The sequence below is a fragment of the Alnus glutinosa genome, chromosome 8 (assembly GCF_958979055.1).
Source record: "Alnus glutinosa chromosome 8, dhAlnGlut1.1, whole genome shotgun sequence".
NCBI lineage: Eukaryota > Viridiplantae > Streptophyta > Magnoliopsida > Fagales > Betulaceae > Alnus > Alnus glutinosa.
The window spans coordinates 18,893,645-18,919,563 of NC_084893.1; the positions used below are offsets into that span (position 1 = coordinate 18,893,645).

Genomic DNA, 25,919 nt, shown 5'->3' on the forward strand with positions numbered 1-25,919 from the left:
TATTAATATTAAATAATGTGAAGGTAAAGATTCTTAATTTTATTTTTTTAAAAAGAAAAAAGAAAAAAGAAAAAAAGAAAAAAAAAAAGAGGTTTTGGTGAGCAGTGAACCCAACCCCCCCACCTCTCTTTACATATTAAAACAGCTAGAGCATTAAAGAAGCGAAAGTGACAAAAATGTATTGAATAATCTGATATGAAACACGCGTGCTACATAAAACGAAAGAGACCTATAATTATATCATCAGAATTTGGGAAGACGTGCCTAGCTTAATTAATTAGAGTATACAACGCTGTGCTTGTGTGAGATTAATGTAGGGCCTAGGCATGCAGATGGACGCCATTTATATTCGGGTAAACGACGCTAATATATATATATTAGCAGGATCGTTTAACCAAAAAAAAAAATAATCATACTCATCTTAAACATTTAATTTCACGTAGGATGATAATCTAAGTTGGATTCCGTATCTGATTTTCGGTACAAGTATTAACATTTTAAGGGTGATGACATGGATGGCCGTTAAAAATAAAAAATAAAAAAATAGACAAAACATGGACGGAAGCACCAAGTGGGTTTTTGCATGCATTAACGACATGTACCACCTGTAAAACTTTTTGAAACTGAGGCGACTCTTTGATTTTAATCTTTACGACGGGTACCAATTAGGAATTTAACCTTAAAAATTATTATAAAATTTAAATATTTCTTTTTTATGACGCAAACTTTTAAAAATTAATTTTCTTTCTTTCCAATTTTGTATTTTTTTTTCAGTTCCCCAGTTAAAATTCCTGATATTACGTTTATTTTGAGAAATCCAATATGCTCCATCATTCAAATTTCTTGTGTGAAGGTCATGAGCTACTCCGGCCAATACATATTTCAAGCCTATGCTCCATGCATGTGTGAATAGACCGCCTGAACGTTTTACACAAAAAGTTTGACTTTGACATTTTCTTCAAATACGTACACGTAACTCTTAATAGTAAGATAAGGATGCATGGACTTTTATTCACCCAATCTTCCACGTTGCCCGCACCAAATCCTATAAATACCACGACATGAACTCACAAACTAATTAATTACACAAATCCTTTCCTTCATCACAAAAAAGCATATAATATATTTGTTTTGCAAGATCGAGTCCGTTAACATGAAGTCCTTCATGAGATTGATTGGAAGCCTTAGCTACGTTTGGCTAGTCCTCAGCGCCATATCAGCAGTCGTAGCCCAATTACCATCTCCGGTGGTTGACAGCGCCGGAGCTCCTCTTGAAGCCGGTGTAGAATACTACATCAACCCTGCTATTACCGACAATGGTGGTCGTTTCACCTTGATTGATCGAAACGGGTCGTGCCCATTCTACGTCGGCCAGGAAAATGTTTCCGGCTTGGAAGGCTTTCCTGTCATCTTCACGCCTTTCCTTGAGGGAGAGACGGTGATTAGGGAGAACAGGGACTTTAAGGTTGTTTTCTCGGCGTTCACAATCTGTGTGCAGTCAACGGCATGGAAGTTGGGCGAGACAGACGCTGAGAGTGGAAGGAGATTAATTGTCACCGGAGAAAGCCAAAACCAGCAACGACCCACCAGCAATTACTTCCGGATAGTGAAAGCTGAAGAGGGAGATAACATCTACAACATTTCATGGTGTCCTACGGATGTGTGTCCCACTTGTAGGTTCATCTGCGGGACTGCCGGTGGTTTGGTCGAGAATGGGAAGAGGTTGTTGGCCTTGGACGGGAGTGTGCTTCCGGTTGTGTTTGAGAGGAAGGCTTAAACTTATCAAAACACAAAAGGGCTGTGTTGTTTTGATTTGTTATTTACTAGTAATTAAATAAATGGAGCACTTACATATTAATTAGCTCCAATATATGATCTACTAAATAAATAAACCTCATCAGGCCATGTATTTTGTATCATTGTATGTGATCAAAAAAATAAATTGTTCTGTTTTAGATCTCCCTCTCTCATGAGTTGTTGTCACGGCTTCATGAATAAGTGGAAGCTAGGCTTCTAAACTTTAATATTTTCTGCCCAAGTAAATACTTGTGCTACTAATTAATCTACGTACATAGCCATATCTTTGTGATATATATTGTACTGATTTTGTTCTTCTCGTGGATCATTATCATCAAAATTGGAACCATGCACATTTGTAATTTTTTTTTAGAAACAACAAACTCTTTCCTGTCATCAAACGCAGCATCCTTACTTACTATAATTAACTTAGGTGATTTAGGGATTAGAAATATTAGATATAATGTATGATTGGAGTTTACTTTATTAATCAATGTGAGATAATTGTGATTAATTAGTTTTTTTTTTATTTTAATTTTTTTTATTTTTCATCTTGTCGATCAGTCCCAAGTCAAGTCAATTTTCCTGACACCTTGTTATTTACTCGGAGAGGGAATTAATTTCTTTCAAACTTGGCTGTTGCAAACTATTAATGTATCTACATATATATTATGATGAAAGATTTCGAACAATTTCATATTTCGAAATTTTAAGTCTAACACAACAAATTAACCTTCAACTTTTCATGCCTACCGTTTGAAATTTGGAAAAAGCAAACTACCGAGTAATTTATAAATGTACAAAACTTTCAATTTAAACAATTAATATTTCTTCGAACTACTATAAAATTGCAATGTACCCCCCTTTTTTTTTTTTTATCATAAAAAGACAAAATACTCCTAAAACTCATTAAAAAGACAAAAATATCCTTATAAATTCACCAAAAAAAAAAAAAAAAAAAAAATCACGTTGTCGTGGGTGGGTCTGTGACCGTGGCAATATCTATGGGTTACCAACTCACCATTTTTTTTTTTTTTTTCTAAATTATTTAAAAGGGTATTTTTGTCATTTTTGGTACAGAAGGGGTACATTGCAATTTCAGGTCTAGAGAAAGTACATTACAATTATTTTTAATAGTTTGAAGAGTCATTGCAAATTGCATAATAATTTGAGGGGTATGTGTATTGTTCCGTTGAAAATATACACCCTGTTGGTAATCTACCATTAATTAAAATCCCGACGGCTCAAAGCTGTTGAATCATGTGAAGGAAAGGAGAGACTCAGGTCAAGATCAAATTGGCAGCCAAGATGTCCTTTTATCACCAAATTTTATTTGACCAAAACAAAGGCTAAAATGTGCAGAATGTCATAAACCTCTGGTAGAATTTTTTGACAATGTTAATAGGCCACTCATTTCTAGGGGGCTATGATTATATTAAGAGTAATGCTAAATAATATAATTCTATTCAATAATGTTGACGCGACACTCTCAATTAATCTTTATTAAATATTAAAAAATAAATAAAAATTAATGGTAGTTTGGGAGTGCCACGTTATCATTGTTAGATAAATGTTGAATGACATTATGGTAAAAGATGTGCAAGAAATGAATGTGTAACATCTCCCTTCTCTTATATTAAATCTAAACCAAAAACCTCTAGAGAGATATCCTACTAGGACAACCTTCAAGAATTGTCCAAACGAGGTGCGAGATAAAACAAAGTCTGTGAAGCTTAATTGGTCAGTGGCACAGGTGGTGGTTGCTAAGAACATTAGATTCCATTTTTTTATTCATTTGCTCCATGGTAGCGTTGATATAGTTCATTTATTGCTCCAACGATCTAAATGTGAGCTTGATATAACCAGCTTTGATACCATTTTGTTACATGGTTGATTTTCAAGCGCGTAACATAATTATTTTGGATACGTACATTCTTAGAGAGAATCTATGCCTCTTCAACAACATAAGTTGTTAAACATAATTTTCCGTGATGATTTTATTAATTAGCATTTTGGCCTGTCTTTAAATAGACTAACAATAAGATAAAATAACACCCAATGATAAAGCCTAATATTAAAATGATAATATTAAAAATAAATAAATTTGTCTCTTCTTTGTTCTTGGGCGAAGGTTGGAGTTTTTGAACGGCTGCGTAGTGGGTTCTGTAAGGAAGTTTCTTAATGGCAGAAGAGATGGCTAGGTTGTGTGGGAACCTTTCTCTCACAACGGAGGAACATCAAGGGGTTTCGCTCTATGTGAAGACGATAGAGACAATAGCGAAAAAGGGCTCTCTCTGTGTCTTGTGGGAGGGTTGTGCGTAGAAAAACTAATTAATAATGAGGCTTTCAAAAGGACGATGGCTTCAATTTGGGGTTTGACAGATTCAATGAGTTTTCACGAAGTAGGAGATCAACTGTTTGTAATTGAATTTACGAAGAAGTAGGATTTGGGTAGAATCTGGGAGGGACGTTGTTACGGGTCTGGGATTGGGATCGTGTTTGAGGACGTTGAACCGATAAAGAAGCTGGATCATGCTTCCTTTGGTTACCTATGGTAATAATTTTCTAGAGACTATTCGAGGTTCCTTAGGCCTCCTAAAACAAACGTGAGTTTGCTGAATAATTGCTTTTTCTTTTATTCATTAAACTTGCTGGGCCTTATAGCCTTACACTTACATAGAGATAAAGATCATCCCATCTTAAAACAAGATAGGATTAACCTTCTCAAATTCAAATTCAAATAACAATAACAAATAACAATAAGATAGAATAGACTAGACTTCTGCAACAACTCTACCTACACGAGGATAACAATTCCTCTTATTTGCTGATAAGCTAACTAATCAAATAATAAACACTTAGCTCCTCCTGCAAATGCGGGACTGTATCACTCCATTCCCCTTAAAAGAGACCTTGTCCTCAAGGACAAAGTGAGGTTTCAGCATTCCCCCCATTGTATGGAGAGAAATTTCTGGAATTTCTTCCTCTATTGCAGCCAAGTATTCTTCATCTGGTGGCTCATCCTCCTCCTCATAGCACCCGTCAATCAGAAAAGTCTCTTACATTTGTGCCCTGGAGCGAACTTCTCATCACAGTCAGAAAAGTCTCGTCAGAGTTCAAGTGTTTGATGACAGGATTTCGAGTTCTGGATAGGGACAATGATGGAATTGGCGGAAAGCTCGGAAAATCCCAAGCTCTTCCAGTATCGGCAGCGAAGGGCTGTTGCTAAAAGGTATGTTGGGCCTCGAATAACCTCGCAAGACCCACTGCTGCTGTGAGCGACAATGGTCTGGATGCTTATACGCTAGTACGAATGCTCTCCTTCAATTCGCTTACAAATTCCCCAATTTGCTGTGCTTCTGATAGTTTTCCAGCCCTACTCAACAATCTTTCATATTGTGCTTGATAGTCCCTAACCAACGTCTGCTGCTGCAACTTGGTAAGATTGCCAAAAAAATTATCGTAAAGAGTTGGTCCATAACAAACTTGCAATCCTTCCTTCAAGGAATCCCACATCAGGTTGTCATTGGCCTCTCGATACAATTAATACTAGAGTTGTGCTTCTCCCTCTAAATGATGCGCTGCCAAATGAACTTGCTCCTCTTCAGGGATGTTTTGAAAACAGAAAAACTGCTCCACCTGACAAATCCAACTCATTGGGTCGTCATCCCCATTAAATTTAGGGAAGTGCAGTTTGGCCAATTTTGGTGTTGTGGACTGACCAGACTTGTGTCGGAATGGGCCCTTCCCTTTGTCATGATGAGAGGATTCTCCTTCGCCTTCTCCCCCTGCTGAACCACCCTTGCTACCTCCAGCATTAGGCACCCGAGCCTTAATAGTATCAAACATTTCTTTCATTTGCTGTAGCATTTTTTCTTGGCCTTTTCGTAACTCAAGTTGACTCGAACCCAAAGATCCTACCTCCTTCTCTAACCGTTCCAACCTCTGGTCAGAAATGGTCGAACTTGGCTTTGATATCAAAATGTTACGGGTTTGGGACTGGGATCGTGTTTGAGGACGTTGAACCGATTAAGAAGCTGGATCACGCTTCCTTTGGTTATCTATTGATGTGGTCGTTTTGTGTACAAAAATATCAATAATAAATTTATCACTTGCAATAGTACGAATCCTTATAAGATAGGGGTATATTGAAGGTGTTAAACCTCAAGGACTACGTAGGTGTTGCTATCAAGCTTTTCGAGATTAAATATAACTTAATTTAAAATATGTTTGATTTGATTTTGTTTATATTTAAAAATAATAGGGGATTGATTTCACCATTCACCTCATAACAATGGTCAATCATAAATTAACAAGGGAACACTACAAAAAAAAAAAATTTGTGAATACTAACCTAAGGTCAGTAACGTGAAAATGCGTATTTCACATTAGTGGAACTTAGTAACGTGGCCTCAGTAACACAAAGCTGAGGTTAGTATTCCTTAAGTTTCTAAAATGTGTATTGTAACGTGGAAATCTTACTCTTATGTGTTTTTTTCCTTAATATCTCTTTTTCATCCATTTCCTTTCTTTTTCACTCTACTTTAAATTCATTCTCTTCTTAAATGCTTGTTTGGGTATGCGATTTTTTTTTTTGTATTATAATCTACTAGTCTTTATTATATTTAAAATTGACAGAAATTTCTTTTATACAAATCGGTTTGTAGAAAATTTTCTACAACTCACATATAAGAATGACATGTGTCCTTTAAGCATGTAAGAATCACATTTTTTTTTTTTTAGTATACTATTAAAAAAGCATGTGAAAAACACATGTTATTAAAACAACATATAGTGCTTCTCATCACATGTTAAGGGACGCCATATGTTAATCTTAGTTATGGTTTGTATGAATTAAATTTCCAACAAACCGGTTTGTAAGAAATTTCTGTCCATTCAAAATTACAAATACTAAAGAAATTTGTTTCTTGAAATTATGTTTGGATGGTTTAGAAAATTTGAAACAAAATTGGAAAAGATGTTTGAAAATGTGAATGGAATTGAATATAATTGAGAAAAGTAAACCTAAATATGAAATCTAAAATTGTTAAAAAAAAAAAAAAAAATTGGGGTGGTCGGCGACTCCCGGCCGTCATTTTTGAATTTAGGATCATTCTCTCCGGTCAACTTCTTTTCGGATCAGGAGTGAGAAGAGTCCTCTCCTATAACTCTTTTCTTATTTAATTAATAAAAAAAAATAAAAGAAAAAAAAGAAAGAAAAGTGTTTACGTGTGAATGGATAGCCTGGGACGCATCCAAAACTTCAAAACAAGTGGCCCAGCTGCACGTTTTACGCAAAGTTTGACTTTTGATATTTTGTTGACTTCTCCCATTAATCATTAATGTACAATTCTACCAACACAATTTTGCTACTGATTTCAAAAAAAAAAAAAAAAAAAAAAAAAAAACACAATTTTGCTACCAATTAAGATCCAACCGTACGTGCTGTTGGCCGTACACGCTTTGGCTTTTACCCTATTAATACAATTAATTAATACACGTAACTCGTTATAATAAGATATGATGCATGGACTTTTATTCACCCCCACGTTCCACGTGTCATGAATCATGATCTCATCCTATAAATACCACGACATGCATGAAGTCACCCCCGGCCGGCCGTAAGATCGATCCATACACGTAACGCGTAATAATAAGATAAGGATGCATGGACTTTTATTCACCCACTCTTCCACGTTGCCCCCACCAAATCCTATAAATACACCACAACATGAACTCACAAACTAATTAATTACACAAATCCTTTCCTTCATTACAAAAAAGCATATAATATATTTGTTTTGCAAGATCGAGTCCGTTAATATGAAGTCCTTCATGAGATTGATTGGAAGCCTTAGCTACGTTTGGCTAGTCCTCGGCGCCATATCAGCAATCGTAGCCCAATTACCATCTCCGGTGGTTGACAGCGCCGGAGCTCCTCTTGAAGCCGGTGTAGAATACTACATCAACCCTGCTATTACCGACAATGGCGGTCGTTTCACCTTGATTGATCGAAACGGGTCGTGCCCATTCTACGTCGGCCAGGAAAATGTTTCGAGCTTGGAAGGCCTTCCTGTCATCTTCACGCCTTTCCTTGAGGGAGAGACGGTGATTAGGGAGAACAGGGACTTTAAGGTTGTTTTCTCGGCGGCCACAATCTGTGTGCAGTCAACGGCATGGAAGTTGGGCGAGACAGACGCTGAGAGTGGAAGGAGATTAATTGTCACCGGAGAAGACCAAAGCCAGCGACCCGTCGGCAATTACTTCCGGATAGTGAAAGCTGAAGAGGGAGATAACATCTACAACATTTCATGGTGTCCTACGGATGTGTGTCCTATTTGTAAGTTCAACTGCGGGACTGCCGGTGGTTTGGTCGAGAATGGGAAGCGGTTGTTGGCCTTGGACGGGAGTGTGCTTCCGGTTGTGTTTGAGAGGAAGGCTTAAACTTACCAAAACACAAAGGGCTGTGTCGTTTTGATTTGTTATTTACTAGTAATTAAATAAATGGAGCACTTAAATATTAATTAGCTCCAACATATGATCTACTAAATAAATAAACCTCATCAGGCCATGTATTTTGTATAGTGGATATCCTGGGTTTGGCTGCCCCGAAGTGGTTTTTCTCTTCACAAAGTTTCCACTTCGTCAACAAATATCTTGTCTCTTTTATTTTCCACATTTAAGATATTTTGTTGCACATGAACACACACTTGTTATTTAAAAGTAAAATATTTATTTTTTAATTAGTATCAGAGCTTGGTACACTCTGTTTAAGATTTATTTCTTGAGTGTGATCTTTTTGACTTCTCTTTTTTATAATGTCCCAATCTCTTCATTGCATTCCTGCCTTTGATGGCATGAATTATGGGTATTGGAAAGCTCGTATGTGCTTATTTTTAAAATCAATTGATGTTTGGCATATTGTAGAAACTGGTTGGATTAAACCAGAGGCTACAACTACCAAACTATCTGTTGCTCAAAATAGTGCACGACTTTCTAATGAGAAAGCCTTACATGCTCTATGTTAAGCACTTTCCCCATCTGAATTCAAAAGAATTTCAATTATGAATCCGCTAAAGAATCATGACAAATCTTAGAAACAACATATGAGGGCACCAAACTTGTTAAATCTGCCAAGCTCCAGATGTTGATTTCTAGATTTGAAGAAATTAAGATGTTAGAGAATGAGACATTCAGTGAGTTTTACACCAGGATCAATGAATTGAAAAACTCGATAGTGAGTCTCGGGAAGAAGGCTTTTGTTGCAAAACTCATCAAAAAGATACTAAGGTCTTTGTCAGAGCGTTTCAAGATTAAAGTGACTTCCATTGAAGAAAGTAAGGACTTAGATTCTATGAAGATTGAAGAGCTGGTGTGATCTCTTCAAACTTATGAGTATTCCCTACCCCCAGTTAAGAAAGCAAAGGGGATGGCCTTCAAAGCAACTAAAAGCAAAGTCTCATCAGATGAAGACTCAGACAATGAGGATGAGTTAGCCATGATCGCCAATAGGATCAATAAATTGATGAAGACTGATAAGTTCATTGAAGGACTGAGTGAAACTCCCAGTGAAGCCGATCCAGAAGAAGATCCTAGAGGTCAGAGATGTTGTGAGTGCTTTGGCTTTGGGCACATGAAGACTGAATATGCAAATCTTAAGCAGGCTAAGAAGAAGGTCTACATTGTAACTCTCAGCGATGAGTCTGAGAAAGAAAAAGAATCTCCTAAGAATTGTCTAGCCTCTGTGGCTCCACATGAAGACCAGGATGATCTTCACTACTCTGAACATGGTGACGAAAAACTAAAAGAAGAATATTGTATCTTGTACATGGAAATCCTGAAGCTGAGAGAGTCCAATCAGAAGAAGATGATAAAGCTGAACACAATGAAAACAGAAAGAGACACATTACTTCAGAAAATCACAGACTTGGAAGATAAACTGATGTATGCACAGTTACAGTTGGAGAAGTTCTTAGGCAACAAAATACACTACAAAAATTGAAGTAATTTCTGACCAATGTTTAGTGGCCTTTCAGGGTGCCTGAAAGGCCACTAAACATTAGTGACATATGATTAGTGGCCTTTTTAGAAGGCCACAAATCAGTCAGTCAGTATTTCTGACTTTGTGGCGTGTCATTGGTTGACACGCCACAAATTTGTGGCGTGTCCGTTTGACACGCCACTAATTATGGTATTTTTTTTTAAAAAAAAAAACATAAAAATCTTGCAATCCAAAACCTGTAATCCGAAATTTTGTATTGGTTTACAACAATTCTATCAATCCATAATCAACACAATTGCAACAATTTGAATTTTTTCAACAATCACAACTACAAAAAAAAATTATTCCAAAAGTTTCACTAAACATATATATATGACATAGATTCATAATACTCAAACTAAAACTTACAACAAACAAAATATATCATATTATCAATCTTTGTCCTAAATTAATACCAAAAAGTCATTCCAAAAGTTTCAATAAAAATATGTCATAAATTCATAACAATCAAAACAAAGGTTTCAATAAACAAAATATATAATCAATCTTTGTCATAGATTGATAACAAAACCGGAACAAAAAAAGGCAAGTACATATTTGCCAACTAAAATAAACCTAAATGTTACCCAATATCAATCGTCAGCAAGATTTTCATGATCAGGTAACTGCATAGCATTTTCCGTAGGATCTGCGAATGATAAAACAAATATAGTATGTTAGCAAACAATATGATCAAATTATATAAAGTCCTAAGCATTTAACAAAGTGTGAATTTAAACAGACATAATCATACCACCAAAAAAAAACCCATTAATTATTACCTGATCTGCTATCAACAGATGACACATTCATATGATGTGCAGAATTTTTGTCTGCCACTATGTTATCATGAGAGACTCCAGGCACGGATACTGATTGGCGCCACAATGACTCCATTTGGCTAAAACGGGACATAATCTGAGATTGTGCTGCCAACACCTCATCCATTTGTAACTTGTGTCGTGCCCGCTCACCCTCAAGTACTCTCTCGATCTCAGAAGCTTGTCTTGCCCGCTCAGCCTCGAGTGCTCTCTCCATCTCAGAAGCGTGTTGTGCCTTCTCAACCTCGAGTGCTCTCTCCATCTCAGAAGCAAACATTTCTTGCGAAAAGACGGCATGCCCTTGAGTTTGTGAATGCGGTTGTGATGGTGTATGGTAAGAGCGTATGGACCCTCGCACAGGCCAAATATTTGGCCCAACCTGCCTAACTCTGTCGGCGTACTCCGGCTTGTTGCCAAGCGTTTGGGCATACACATTGTCATGTCTCCAACGTATCGTTCCTTGTGTTACCCTTAACGAATCGGCAGAGTCGGATGGCATTAGCATCACCATCCTTTCCTGCATGTAGTATTAAATGTTGGTGCGTCAAACTAATGTGCATCGTAAATAAATAATTACACATATAAGTAAAACAATTTATGAAAGATGAATAACATACACATCTCTCTTTTACTATATCATTTGGATAGCTTCTATCCTTCTTCGTGTGAGTTTTTATGTACGCTTGTGCTCGCATAGGAGGAGTGCCATCCTTGACAGTCTGCCAAAAGAATAAAACATTATAACACATGTTTATATATATAAAATGTTTACATTTATTTGTATGGAATAAATTGGTGCACATACTTCTTCGTGTGACAACCTCGCATAGCTTTTGGTCCCCGTGCAACGAGGAGTATTTTGCAATGCTCGTAATTGCTTCATATGGTCAGCATACTCCTACACAATTAACATTCTTATTATGTAAACACTAACACAACTAAATGAAATTAATGAAACTACACAAAATAGTAATATAATTCATGACTAACCTGATACTCTTCGTCACACCATTTATTCAACAACGCATCCACGTCCTCGGGGTGGTAGTTGGAGAGTCTTCTTGCCCCTACTCTTGCTCGTACCGTCTCAGGAGTATCGCCCCGTTGAATGCCTAATTTAACTTTTGTGTTGTGTCTCCAATTCTTGAGCTTTACACCCATATCCCGAAATGTATCTCGTTTTACTTTTTGTAAATCATAACTTGGTGGGATGTAAAAGTCCACCTACACAAGTTGGAAGTTGATAAATAAAAATTAAAAAAAAAAAAAAAAGAAGTTTGATGGTACTTAAAAGTCCACTTACCATCAGGGCTTCCCATATATCCTCCTTTGTACGAGCCGGTACATGTGCCCAATCGTCCCGTAAATGCACATAGTTTCCGCTCCTTATTAGCTTCCCGGTTTGCCGTCTAAATTTATTGGCGCTAAATCCCACTGGTTGCCAGCCTAGATTATAATCCATCACGACCCTTTTTCCCGCGAGGATCTCTCATGCCTTGTGCGGGTCCGTAATGGTCATAACTTCAAAACAAGTGCTGCCATCCAGATTAGTACCTATAATATTAATAGATTGATGTTAATTATTTCGAAATGAATATAAAATGCAAAACAATAAATACGTATATATCCTTTAAATTTATAAAAATATGTACTTACTTATCGTCCGGATCTAATTCACGTCTAGCACTTTTGTAGCAAGCTCATCCTCAGACTGTGCATCATGTAGGCCCTCCGCGGGCTGTGCATCATGCAGGCCCTCCAAAGCTTGTGTCTCATTATAGTCTGAAAGATGTGTCTCGGTATCATGAGAACCCGACATGCTGTAGTCGAATAGTCGCGCCACGTGACCAGGGGAACACGCCTCTAACTGGCTCACCGTCTGCTGCATATGAGGTAGATGATCAAATGTATTATCTTGGATGTTGTACTGGTATCCTGAGTGATCATCTGCGAATACTGGTCTATACCCTACCTCTGTATGCGTAGGGTCGCTCTCTGTGTGAGTATGGTCGCTCTCTATGTGCGTAGGGTCGCTAGATCTCGATCCTTGGCCCTTATTCCGCTTCATAACACTTGGGATTCTATAACTCATTGTACCCTGCAAAATACATCACGTATTTATACATTATATATCAACCATATGCACCATAGTATTTAAATGAGTCACATATTTAACAATCACCATCAATGTAGAAATAAATATTTTAAAATTTCAAATAGGTTTTTTTTTTTTTTTTTTTTTTGACACATACACTGGGATCGGATCTAAGTCAGGTCGGATGTGATCGAAGTCATCTCGTAGATCATGGTCATTATTACTGGTCAATAGGAGCGACTCGCACTCGTGGTAGTTAGCACATGCATCATCATGCCCTTCATCACCAACATCGTATACGTTCCTAGGTTTAGTTCTTACAGCGCAAGCCCAACCTGGGTCCCGTTCATCTTCATCGTAAAAAACTTGGTCAACTTGTGTAGTTAGCACGTATGGCTCATCAGTGATCAACTTTCCCGTGTGTACAAGTTTTTTGAAATTGACAAGCACTAGCCCATACTCATTCACCTTGTACCCTATGTCCCTCGTGGTATCCGCCCAATCACATTTGAACAAAACGTACTTGATCCTATAGTAGTACTCGACCTCAATTATTTCTGTTAACTTCCCGTAGTACATTTCGCCATCAACGGTCGGCACACACACACCGCTATTCTGAGTCCTCTTTCCCGCATCATGTGCTCGAGTGCGAAACAGTTTGCCATTTACAACATATCTATCATATCTTATAGTTGTCTCTTTCGGCCCTCTACAATGCATCACCAATTTGTCACCTATTTCCTTCCTACCTCGATCGTCCATTCGATCGACCTACGAGTATATTACGTACAATGTAAAATGCACAAAGTTAGTTTGGTTAGTTTATATGATGTATAAGTTCAACATTTAATAATTAAACATGATGATAATTCGTACATATTCACGGTACCAATCGCAGAATTGTTCATGATGTTGGGCTTCTAACTGATCATCCGTAGTTCGCCCCCTATTATGTGATCGCCTAAGCATATCCATGTGCATCCTACAATTGGAAATTAGTTGCATTATTATTCACCCTAAGGCTATAACATAATTGAACATACATATTTATGTAACACAACTTATGCTCGGAGCTGAAGGAACTCGTCAGAGTTCTTTGTAATATATCGATGAATCTGTGTCAATGTGATACGGTCGAGGATGACTCGTGTTCCCGCCCCCTTTGAACCATCTGGATTTCTTTGGATTTTGTTGTGAAATGTTGGTACGTTATCTAGATACCTTGAGCAAAACGTCATCAACTCGATCGCTATATAGCCTTCCGCAATGCAGCCCTCAGGAGCTACTTTATTGCGTACACTAGATTTAAACCCCCCAAGGCTCCTACATAGGAACATCATTCAAGTAGTGCTAGTTAGCAATTGTATTCTAATATCGTAAAAATTAAAATAATTATTAAGCATGCACAAATTTTACCTCTCTGCTGGATACATCCACCTATACTGTAAAGGTCCCCCAAGTCGACATTCACGGACAAGATGCACGACCACATGAACCATGCTAGTAAAAAAACCGGGGGGGAATATCTGTTCTAGCTTGCACAAAGTGACACAGACGTCACCCTCTAGTCGGTCCATATCCTCTTGTGTTAAGTTTGTAGAGCATATCCCCCTGAAGAATGCAGACATCTCAACAAGAGGTCTAACTACGTTATTTGGCAGTGATCCGCGCAATGCAATAGGGAGAAGTTGTTGCATCAGTATATGGCTGTCATGACTCTTTAAGCCCGATATTGTACATTCTTTAAGTTTTACACAACGAGAAACGTTAGAGGCATATCCGTCGGGCACCCTCACATTTCGAATCACTTTCAAAAAATGTGATTTATCATCTCTGGACATCGTGTGGCATGCTATGGGCATATAGGTTCTACCATTATCGGCCGTGAACGGATGAAGTTTATGTCTCAAACCCATTTCCATCAAGTCTGTGCGGGCTGCAAGGTCATCATTTGTCTTACCTGGGATGTCAAGAATTGTGCCAAGTATGTTGTCCATCACATTTTTCTCTATGTGCATAACATCAATGTTGTGCCGCAATAAATTATCTTTCTAGTACGACAACCTAAAAAAAATACTTTTCTTCTTCCAAATTACATTTTCAGTCGATGTTTCTCCCTTCTTCCGCTTCTTGCTTTTTTTCTTTTTATCCTTGTTTGCCATGCCCACGCTCTCATCCCCAAATACCATACCCTCTAATTGTCCCAGAATTTCTTCTCCACTTTGCACATGGGGGGCACATTCTAATTCTTGGGTTCCGTCAAATGTTTTTTTGTTTCGCCTCCACGGATGATCCATGGGCAAGTATCGTCTATGTCCCATATAATAATGTTTTTTACCGTGTTTTAACCGTTTAGACCGTATTGAATACATACAGCAAGGACATGCATACTCACCCTTATTAGGCCATCAGGACAAATTTGCGTACGCTGGGAAGTCATTTATTGTCCACATCAACTGCACTCGCATCACAAAATTAGTTTTCTTCGAGACACCAAATGTACGTACCCCTACATTCCATAGTTCTTGTAACTCCTCAATCAATGGCTGAAGGTAGACATCTATATCCATTCCAGGTGAACTTGGGCCTGGGATAATCAGAGATAATATGAATGATGTTTGTTTCATGCACATCCAAGGAGGCAAGTTGTATGGAACAAGCAGTACTGGCCAAGTGCTATGGAAAGTGCTTATGTTCCCAAATGGATTAAATCCATCTGAGGTTAGACCAAGTCTGATGTTCCTGCTGTCTGCCGAAAATTCTGGATGTAAGAGATTGAATGATTTCCATGCTTCACCGTCAGCCGGATGCCTCAGCACGTCGTCTTTAGTGCGGCCTTCTACATGCCATCTCATGTGGGGCGCTATTGTTCCGACATAAAAAGCCTCTGTAGCCGGGGGATGAGTGGAAACCACCGTAATTCTTTCACCGGACGTTTCTTTCTCGACGATATGGGTTGACCATCCTCGTCCAAATGAATTTTATCCCTCCACTTAGATTCTCCACAGACGATGCATGATTCTAATACTTGATTTTTCTTCTAGAATAATATACAATCATTACAACATGCAAGAATCTTCTCATAACCAAGCCCTATGTCACTAAGAAACTTTTTCGCCTCATATGTATTAGCTGGCAAAGTGTCATCACATGCAGGCAGCAACTAGATGATGAACTCAAGGAAATCTGAGAAAATCTTGTTGCTAAGTCCGCCAACGCATTTCAAGTTGTACAAGTGTACAGTAGCACTCAGCTTGCTATGTTTAGTACTCCCGTGAAGTGGCTTCTCTGACTTTTTGAGCATGTCATAGTACTTCTGAGCGTTCTCTTCAGCTGATTCTCCATTCCACCCAATTTCTTCACCTCCCTGAGCCACGACCTCGGGCTCACAATTTTCTTCTCTAACTTCGTGCATGCCGAATGCATCACGCAACATTGAGTGCATATTGCCACCCTGTTCTGTGCTTCCACTAGCCACATCTGCGGCTGAGCGATTCGAGTAAGAACTTGCAGCAGGACCCCGAACATGCTTCTCACCGTGCCAAAACCATGTAGTGTATGTAGTCATTATTCCTTTACCCCCTGTCAAGTGGGCAAGTACGACATCGGGCGGGTGACACTGGTTATTTTGACACGACTTACAAGGGCAGTGTATATTTCTATTGGGGATTCTACAGTTACTAACTGCAAAGTCAACAAATAATCTACACCCATATATTCCCTCGTACCCTAGACTTTGTCATCCAAGTCTTGTCCATCTTCTTCTCTACGTACAATACAAAATAGTAACAAAATAAAGTAAACAACATATTCAGAAGGTCATCATTATTTTTTTCATCATTAATATTAAACATGATCAACTGCAGGCAGCTTTTAGATTTTAAATTATGATGGAAGATAATGGAAACTTTGGTCATCATCCAACCAAAGCGAGGAGGATTAGGTGGTAAACGTTTAGCTTCTATTTTATGACTACTTGTTAATTAACATGTTTAATTAATTTTCATATATTATAATTATATATATAGTAGGATCGATATATTTTTCCTTTGCTTTGACAAGCATGACCGTTTTAATTTCATCCAGCTCGGCCGTTTAGTTTCCCAATATCCCTACATCACTACCTACCAGTTGATTAATTTCATGTGATCATAATCCTCGACATAGTTTTTAACCCATCCAAAAGCATGAAAACACTGGCTCCAAAGAGGGGCAACAACTCCTAAAGAAACCAAAAACACTCTTTGTGCCTCATTCACAAACTATTTAGTGTGAATGAGAAAGCCCTCTCTATTTAATTGAAATGTCTGTTTTTTCGTTAATAATAGTATAATACTAATATATATGTTGATTGAAAATCATGTGTCTAGAGATTAGATGAGCCAAAGTAGTAAATCAATCTAGGGCTTTAACTAAATATATTCTCCTATATAATGTATATATAATTAAAGTAAAAATAAAAAAATTAAACAAACACCAAATAAACCGAAAGTGAAGGTAGCTCAACTCAATTCAATAAATGTTTATATATTTTGATAATATATGTGCACCATACTCTTTCTTCCCTATTATTTATATATTAATAATAAATAACCAAAGTTCACACTTCCCGTTTAAATGAACATGAGAGAACTTATATTTAAGGAGTATTTTTATCATTTCACTTTCTTTTTTTTTGGCAAAAATGTTTGTCAAATGCAAGAAATCGACTCCTCTCGGCTCCCATGTTCAAATGAATTGACGTAGACTTAATTAATAATTTAAATTAATATTTTTAACATTATTTTTAACGTATGAGCTTAAACTCTCATTCAACAAATAATTTTAATTTAAATGAGAAATAAATGAAAGAAAATGGTTCCAATTCAAAATTTTTGTTTTGATATAATATTAAATTATCACTTGTTTTAAAATAGACTTAATTAGATTGTTTTATTATTTTTATATCCATCCGTCAGAGAAAAGGACATTGATGAGTTCATTCCTCACTACAACCTAACTTAAGTATTCAATTAAAAAGTGTTTATAATAAATTCTTTGAAATGAAAGTGAAGAATATATATATATATATATATATATATATATGTCCAGTTCATCCTCAAATGATGACTATTGAAATTTAGCTATATTTCATTTAGCTATTTAATTATTCTATATTTCATTTAGCTATTAAATAAACGAGTTTAATTACTGAATCTCTAAATAAACACTAGCTAAACAAGTAATCACATACCATAAGCATATATTGTGGATGCAATATTAGAAAGGAGATCGATATAGTATAAATGGCCATACTTACCCAATAAATACATAATTAAAAGAAAAAGAATTAATAGCATAAAATTAACGCAAGTTTTCTCCTTATTTGTTCATAAGAAACAAATGTCATTTGGGATCTCTCTAAGAAGAAACGGAGCACTGACCTTACGGATGGACAGCGTTGGAGGTCGGGGGCGGCCGGGGTTGCTGGTGGCTGGCGTCTGAGCTGGGCGGAGAGCTATAGATGTGAGAGAGAGAGAGAGCTTGAGAGAGAGCTAGAGAGAGAGAGAGAGCTAAAGAGAGAGCTAGAGAGAGAGAGAGAGAGAGAGAGAGAGAGAAGGAGATGCATACCGTGTGCTGGTCGAAGCTGAAGCAGCGGCTAGCGATAGAGAGACGGAGAGAGAGAGAGAGAGAGAGAGAGTAGAGTGAGAAAGGGACACAGGAGAGAGAGAGAGAGTACAGTGAGAGAGGTTAACAAAGGAGAGGGAAAGGGAAGAACCGCGCAGGCCCACGCGGTTCTAGGAATCTTAGTGGCGTGTCACTATTTTACCGGCGTGTCATAATGACACGCCACAAAATTGTGGCGTGCCAGTCAAACATGCCAGTAAAATACTGGCGTGCCAGTCAAACACGCCACAATTTTGTGGCGTGTCTGACTTTTACTAGCGTGCTGAATCCAACACGCCACTAATAATTTTAGTGAGTTGTTATGATTCAACACTCCACTAATTAGTGAAGTGTCAAAAAATAATTTACTGTAGACACGCCATTAAATGTCCTGTTTTTTGTAGTAATAGCTCAGATGCTGACAGGTCAAAAGTGCTCATCTAACAAAAGTGGTCTCGAGTATGTAGCTATTGATTCCTCCAACATTGCTTCTACTTCCAGAACTGTGTTTGCGAAGTCCTTCAGGTTCAGAGCCTCAGAATGACAAAGGTAAGGCTATTATGGTTTCTTGTGAGAATGATAATACTACACCTGTAAAATCTGAGCATTCTACAGAGAGAAGCTGTGACGACCCCTTTTTTTTTTTTTTTTTTTTCTAAACATTTTCATAAATATTAATCTCTTAAAATTATAAACGGATCTTCACAGTGGCACGACGATATGTCACAAAGCCAACATATGGTACATTCCCCAGAATATGAACCTGGTACACCAGAGTATAACATCTACTCATCTATGCAGCGGAAAACATAAACCTAAATAGCAGAAATCATAACCTAAACTATTATTACAAATAATCATAAATAAAGAGCCATAACACATCTATATGTTTAAATCTTTCCTCAATGTAAATACATAACAGAAATGGCTTTACAAAAATAAGTAACACAAATGTCACAAGCCATAAACCAAACCTATAAACAAGTGGACAACCCGTGGTCCACCCATTACGACCGTTGCGGCGTGCTTCAGTCATAACATCCAAAGTACCCTTCTACAATGCTATCAACTACGACCGGAATACCTGCAGCCAAAGGAACATCATCTATACGGTTGTGAGGGTTTGCTACATCCGTATAGGTGGAATTATGAGCCCATCGTCTTAGCATAAATAATTACACTAAGACCTCAGAGGTATACTATTCACTAAGTTTTCGCAAAGAACCAACTTTTCATTTTTAGTCATGCGTACGCTATAACAACTACCAATTTTATAAAACTTTTGTTTGAAAAACCCCCATAGCTGATATAGCAAACACTGACTAATAGAAAATATTTTAACATACCAGGCATCTAATATTATACGTAAAATATTCGTTATAGAAAATAATGGCATTTAAATCATGCAACCATCCGATAGAAATATACATAAGTTCTTTCTCATATAAGACTCTTATGCATACTAATACGTCTAACAAAGCTGCAATATACTTATCATGAAAACATCACACAATTTAAACAATGCTATGCATGCTCATGATAATCTTTTTGTTCATTGTGAGGCTTACCCTCTCTTCCATTATTATGAGCCTCACGCTCTCTTCGTTATTATGAGCCTCACGCTCTCTTCATTATTATGAGCCTCACGCTTTTTTTGTTATTATTATGTGTTCATGCTTTATGCTTTACAATTCAAACTCTATACTCCTATTCTTTGCAAATCATGCTTCCTAACTCTATATTCCTATTCTTTGCAAATCATGCTTTTTTTTTCAAATACCATGAACCAATCAACATGAAATTTTATCATTCTTCTTTGCATAATTAAATCCCAACTGCAACACACTTTTAGATACTTTAAATCAATTCAAAACCTTTCATTCATGCATCATTTCATAACATCATTGATATTTCAACATAATTGAAACTACTTAAAAAACATCCAAAACATACATGTTAACATATCGTCGGTTCAGTAAGAAAATCATATATCATTTGCATTTCTATAAAATACGTAAAAAAAATATCTTTTCTCAGTGAGTAGAATACTCACCTGGCTGCATTGAACTCATGACTCGAACTCTACATTGGAGAACCCAATGAAATTTCCAATCCGAACACTATCCTGTAAACATCAATACCGTTAGACTATGCTATTGAACTCTATACTCTATGACACATAGACCATCCGTGCGCTCACACATCGCATTACCCGCTTTTAGGTCTAGTTAAGTATCCTTAACTATTATTAGATTATTATTTAAGTTTAGGTTCCTATTATATCATGCTTATTAGTTTTACCATTGGTTCAAGGTTCTTATTTTATTTGTTTATTACCCTAAGGATACGTTTACTATTTCTTTGTCTCCTTACTATTATTAACCTACATTACCATTATTAATTCTTTTATAACTAGTTATTCATTTACTAAGTAAACGATATATATTTAACTCATACACATGAACGTGTATATATATATATTCCATGCTTAAGGAGCTTGGACTTAATCCGATGCTTAAGTACTTTTAATTACTACTCTAAATGGATTTAAAGCCTATTCATATATTTCCTTAATAGTACTAATTTATATTTGTTGTCTTAGGTTACATGGATAATTTAACATTCTACAACGTTCACATTTTAACCATTACATTCAATATTTAATCCTTATCATTTACTAACCATCCAAGTAGTTTAGGTTTAGGACTTTAACTTTATTGAACATATTATAATCTTTATGTATTCCATCCATTTTCTATACGCTTTCATTTACTTTATTTATTCATTCCCTTGATTCATTTCTAGTTAGGCAAACATTCCAATAATTAACACTATCATAATATCTCCAACTTTACAAATCCAAAAACCACCAAAATCATCTAACCGCATACCCACTTGACCCAACCTCCATAGAGCCTAATCAAAATCTCAACAACACCACATAAACTCCATCCGGCTACCACATAGAAGGGATTCCCCGAATCAACTCCAATCAAGGGTCTAGGCACCCACAAGCATCAAAGGCCTAAAACCAACTCCAGTATCATTAAAACAACACTATGGGAACTTAATCAAAATCCAACATCCTCAAATTATCAATCCAAAATCCAGATTTGAATTTCTTCAAGAACACCCAATAAACTTACTCTCTCCATACATGGCCACTACAAGAGACTAACCAAACCATTCAACCATTTTCAATTAGCATTAACCTCTACCACACAAACCTAAACAACAATCCAACACAATTAAATTCAATTCCTAATAATAAAATATAAACTAACATCATCACCCAATTTACAAGTTCTAAAACCAAATTCAGATTTCCATCAAATACCTATTAGAATCAATTTCCAATCAAACATTAACAACTTATTAATAGAGCATTAATTATAGGCTAATATATTCAAGAATCAAAACCCCAAGAGAACAACAACTCAATTGATCCGACCACCATGTAAGCCCATTCAAAGTTCCAATAACCTAATTAAAATCATCAATCACATTTACAAATCCACACCAAATATCATATGGTCATTCAGCTAGAATCAAACTTCAAAGACTCATTTGGCCAATAACAAATCCATAAAATTTCACCAACAAACCCAATCAGTTTTGGCTTCAAAAATTCAGAATTTCTAAACTAAATTAATCCCATAAAATCACACCTCCATCGGTTGCCCCAAAGACCACAAGGAAAGACCCATTCGGCCAAACCATACCCAAAACAATAAAAATCCAGAATTTACAACCCTAAGATCACCTATAATCTTTCAAAACCGAAACCCAAAAAATCAATATCCAACACTTCAATATCAAACAGAAAATACAACCCAAAACTGAGAATCACCCATCTACGAAACTCAAGAAATATAATAAAATCAGAATCCACTCTACAACATCCATACCCATTCGGTTATCCCTAAAATCATAGACAAATCAAACCCAACACCATCAATCTATCACACCAATCGGTTATCTCTTAGGAACTATTCCATGAACCCATCAAAAATCAATACTCAAGAATCCAACCAATCCAAACAAACCCAAATACTTATAAAAACAACAAAAATCAAACATCAACTCATCAACATAGCAAAATCCCCAAATTTTCCAAACAATACCCTAGATTCGGACTCAATTAGAAATCCCATGAATTAATATAATTCCAAGCTATAAATGTAATGGGTATGATGGAATATCAACAATAATCTCTTTAAATCCGAAACTTACTACCATTTTAGCTTAAAATCTGAATCTAAACATATCCCAAATTATTCATATGATTTTTTTGTGCTTGATAACTTATGGGTAAAAAGAATACAAAGGAAAGCTAGGTATTTTACCTTATTTTTCCTTCAATAGCCGAAACTTATCTTCTCCGTATTAGTCTTCTTCTTCGTGACTCTACAACTTGAGCTCTCTCTCTCTATTGGTCGGTCTACATCTCTAGTTCCCTCCATTTGGTGGCTCACATGCACGGACTGGGTGTGTTCGTGGGATGAGACGAAGCAAAAATGAGAAGGGAAGGGGCTGGGTCGAGCGTGACCAATAGGGGAGAAGAGAGAAAGAAGGAAAAAGAAGAGAAAAAAGGGTGAGGTGGAGTGGGCTGCGTGAGATTGAGGGAGAGAGGAAAGAAAAAGAAAAGAAAAGAAAAGAAAGAATGAGGGAGATAATGGGACATGTGTCCAATTGCGAGTGGTTGGGTGGAGATAATGTTATCTTCACCTAGCCAACCGTGTAGTGACACGTGGCAAGAGAAATCTCCTTTTATTTTTTAAAGCCCCCAGCTTTTATAAATCATTGCAGGACCCCACTAATTTAAAGATCCTATCTTTTGACAATTAATGTTTGACCCTACATTTAATATAACCATATTTTATCAATACGATTAATTATTTATTATTTCATAAGGGCCCATTAGTAGTATTTTATTATTCTAGTTTCCATTATTTATCTTGGACTTATTTTATTTTCATAATATAAATATCATTATCTAAAATATAATTATTTGACCCATCTATTTAATAAATGTAATTTATTAATTACTAAATTTCTTATTTCTTTTCTCGGTCTTTACAAAAGCCTACCTATATGTCATCAGTGTGGGATGGTGGGACATATTAGACCAAATTGTAGTGAGATAAAATTTCCAAGAACTTGTAATAAGAAGAATGCTCCTAAAAAGGAAAAAGATGTTGAAGAACATTCCAAGACAAAATATGTTCATCCACATAGGAGACAACCTACTCAAAAGTTTGTCCATATTTGCCATCACTGTGGGTTGAGCGGTCACATCCAACCCAAGTGCTCACACGTACTTGTTCAGAGGTCTAAAGTTAAGAAGGAGTTGCCAAAAAAAGATTCTAGCACCTCCTAGGAAGCATCAGGCTCAAAGGAAATTATCAAGGTATGCTCCATCAGTGCACAAAACTCCCATATGTCACCAATGTAAAGTTAATAGTCATGTCAGACCTAGGGGTCCTTAGCCTCAGAAGTACCCGCCTAGAAAGTCTGGACCTCATGCAAGATATCCTTCTCCAAGGCATTAGTGACAACAACAAAGGTTTGTTCCTATAAAACAGGCCTGGTTGCCAAAGAAGAACAAATCTCAGGATCATGAGGAAAAGCCGCAAACACCTAAAAAGGATCCATCCTATGAAGAATTGCCCATTTCTAGCAGCTTTATGTGGAGCTTGATCAGATATATGGAACTGCTGCCGAAGGATGGAGGGCAGGATAGGCACACTCACTTCCCTAGGGAAAGCAGACCCACCTAGTAGGTGAGTTTACACATGCCTAGGATTGTGGTTCATAAATCCTAGTGCATAACAAGTACACTTGCATTGCATTTTTTATTGTCTTATCCTATACATGCTTTGCATATTTGTTATGGAACCATTTTTCTATCCCTATATAGTTTCTCTTTTTGTCTTGAGAAATTTCTGAAGGTATTTCATCGGGATGATAGACAAAGCACATCGGGCGACTGCTTTTTTGTCTTGGAATAGGTAAACCACTCTCCATGAAGTTAGGTTTGTCCTTACACAACATGCTTGGACTAATTTTATTTTTTTCCTTTTATGCATGCTGATTTTTTTTAATTACAAAAGAGAAAAAAAAAAAAAAAAAAAAAAAAAAAAAAAAAAAAGAAGAAGAAGAAGAAGAAGAAGAAGAAGAAGGGATTAGATGCAAGGTTTCTTCTAAAGTTTTCAGCTATCTCATGTATGTTTATCTGTTTTAATAGTTCTATGTGCTTTGATAGAATATGCCTACATATTATTGAGATTCTAAGTTTGATTTGCGCTAAGTTTTCCTGCTGTATCTTTACTCGATAGTTGCTTTCCTCATGCAATGAAAATGTGAACTATCCAAGGCTCCCCTTAAGTACATTTTTTTAATCTTCGATTTTCTGCTTCTAAAAATTCTTTTTAGAGAGATTTTTTATGTGCTAAGATGGTCAAATTGACCAACTCGTTATTTGCACATAGCCCTAGAAATTATGGCTTCCTCTCTAGGTTGTAGCACCAAAAAGAAACAAGCAGTTATACTTCTGAGCTCATTGATATATAAATAAATTCACTACTTCTGTGCTGAATCAGCTACATATCTTGTCCTTCATGGTGCAAGTAAAAAGAAAAATAGTGCTACTTCTTAGGAGGAGAGTATCAGATGAGGGTGACTAGGACCTAGTAAGATAAGGTTTGAGAAAGTCTTATTGAGAAAGTCTTATTGAGAAATTCAGTTGCTTTAAATCATATCAGCGAAGATCATACCTTATTGAGAAAGTCTTCACATACACACACATTGCATGAGTTAAGTTGACTATTGAAAAATTTCTATCTGCAGGGAAATTTTTACTTATTGATTACTTGACTTTTCTTTATATGTTTTTGTATTTTTGACAAGCTATATGACTGTTTTCTCAGGTTTAGATACATGTGTGTGCTAAATTCTTGTTGAAGCCCTTACCTTGTTATCTTCCTTTGTTTGTTTCATTGGAAATGTTTGATTATGGTTTTTCTTTGAATACTCTATTTACCATTTGTCCTTTTGAAACAAAAAGGGGGAGTATTTTTTGTTTTGGATCGGGAATGTTTTTCCAAACCGGTCAAGTGTTTTTTGTCCAAGAATGGCCAAAGGAGGAGTTTGTTAGTATTTTATGCTGGCAACATTCTGGTTGACAAAAACATTTTATGTAATGGTTGCATTTTAAATAAGTTTATCAGTTTTATTCAAAGTCTTTAAGTTATATGGACAGTGTTCGTTTCAAGCCATGTGACTAGTCACAAGTTTCTAAAAGATGTCCATGAAGATTCCATGCAATTTTCTAGTCAGAACAGCTAGTTCCTGTGCAACCGTCTGGACGGACCTTTGAAGGCGTTCGAACACCCTACAATGTCTAGAAGCTTCAACGTTGAAGATGTCCGGACATCAGAGCAACACCGTCCGAATGCTAGGTCAAGCTACTCCAAGTTCATCACGAAGTTGGATTTCAGTTGACACTGCTTGGGAAGTT

The 25,919-nt window shown here is 36.6% G+C and overlaps 2 protein-coding genes across 2 annotated transcripts; both read left to right on the forward strand.

Moving 5' to 3' along the window:
* Positions 1-1,082: 1,082 nt before the first annotated feature.
* LOC133875863 (kunitz type trypsin inhibitor 104-like) lies at positions 1,083-1,955 on the forward strand. Its single transcript, XM_062314117.1, has one exon. The coding sequence runs from the start codon at positions 1,154-1,156 to the stop codon at positions 1,775-1,777; it is 624 nt and encodes a 207-aa protein (XP_062170101.1). The 5' UTR covers positions 1,083-1,153; the 3' UTR covers positions 1,778-1,955.
* A 5,576-nt stretch (positions 1,956-7,531) lies between these two features.
* Positions 7,532-8,381, forward strand: LOC133875258 (kunitz type trypsin inhibitor 104-like). Its single transcript, XM_062313322.1, has one exon. The coding sequence runs from the start codon at positions 7,621-7,623 to the stop codon at positions 8,239-8,241; it is 621 nt and encodes a 206-aa protein (XP_062169306.1). The 5' UTR covers positions 7,532-7,620; the 3' UTR covers positions 8,242-8,381.
* Positions 8,382-25,919: the final 17,538 nt, after the last annotated feature.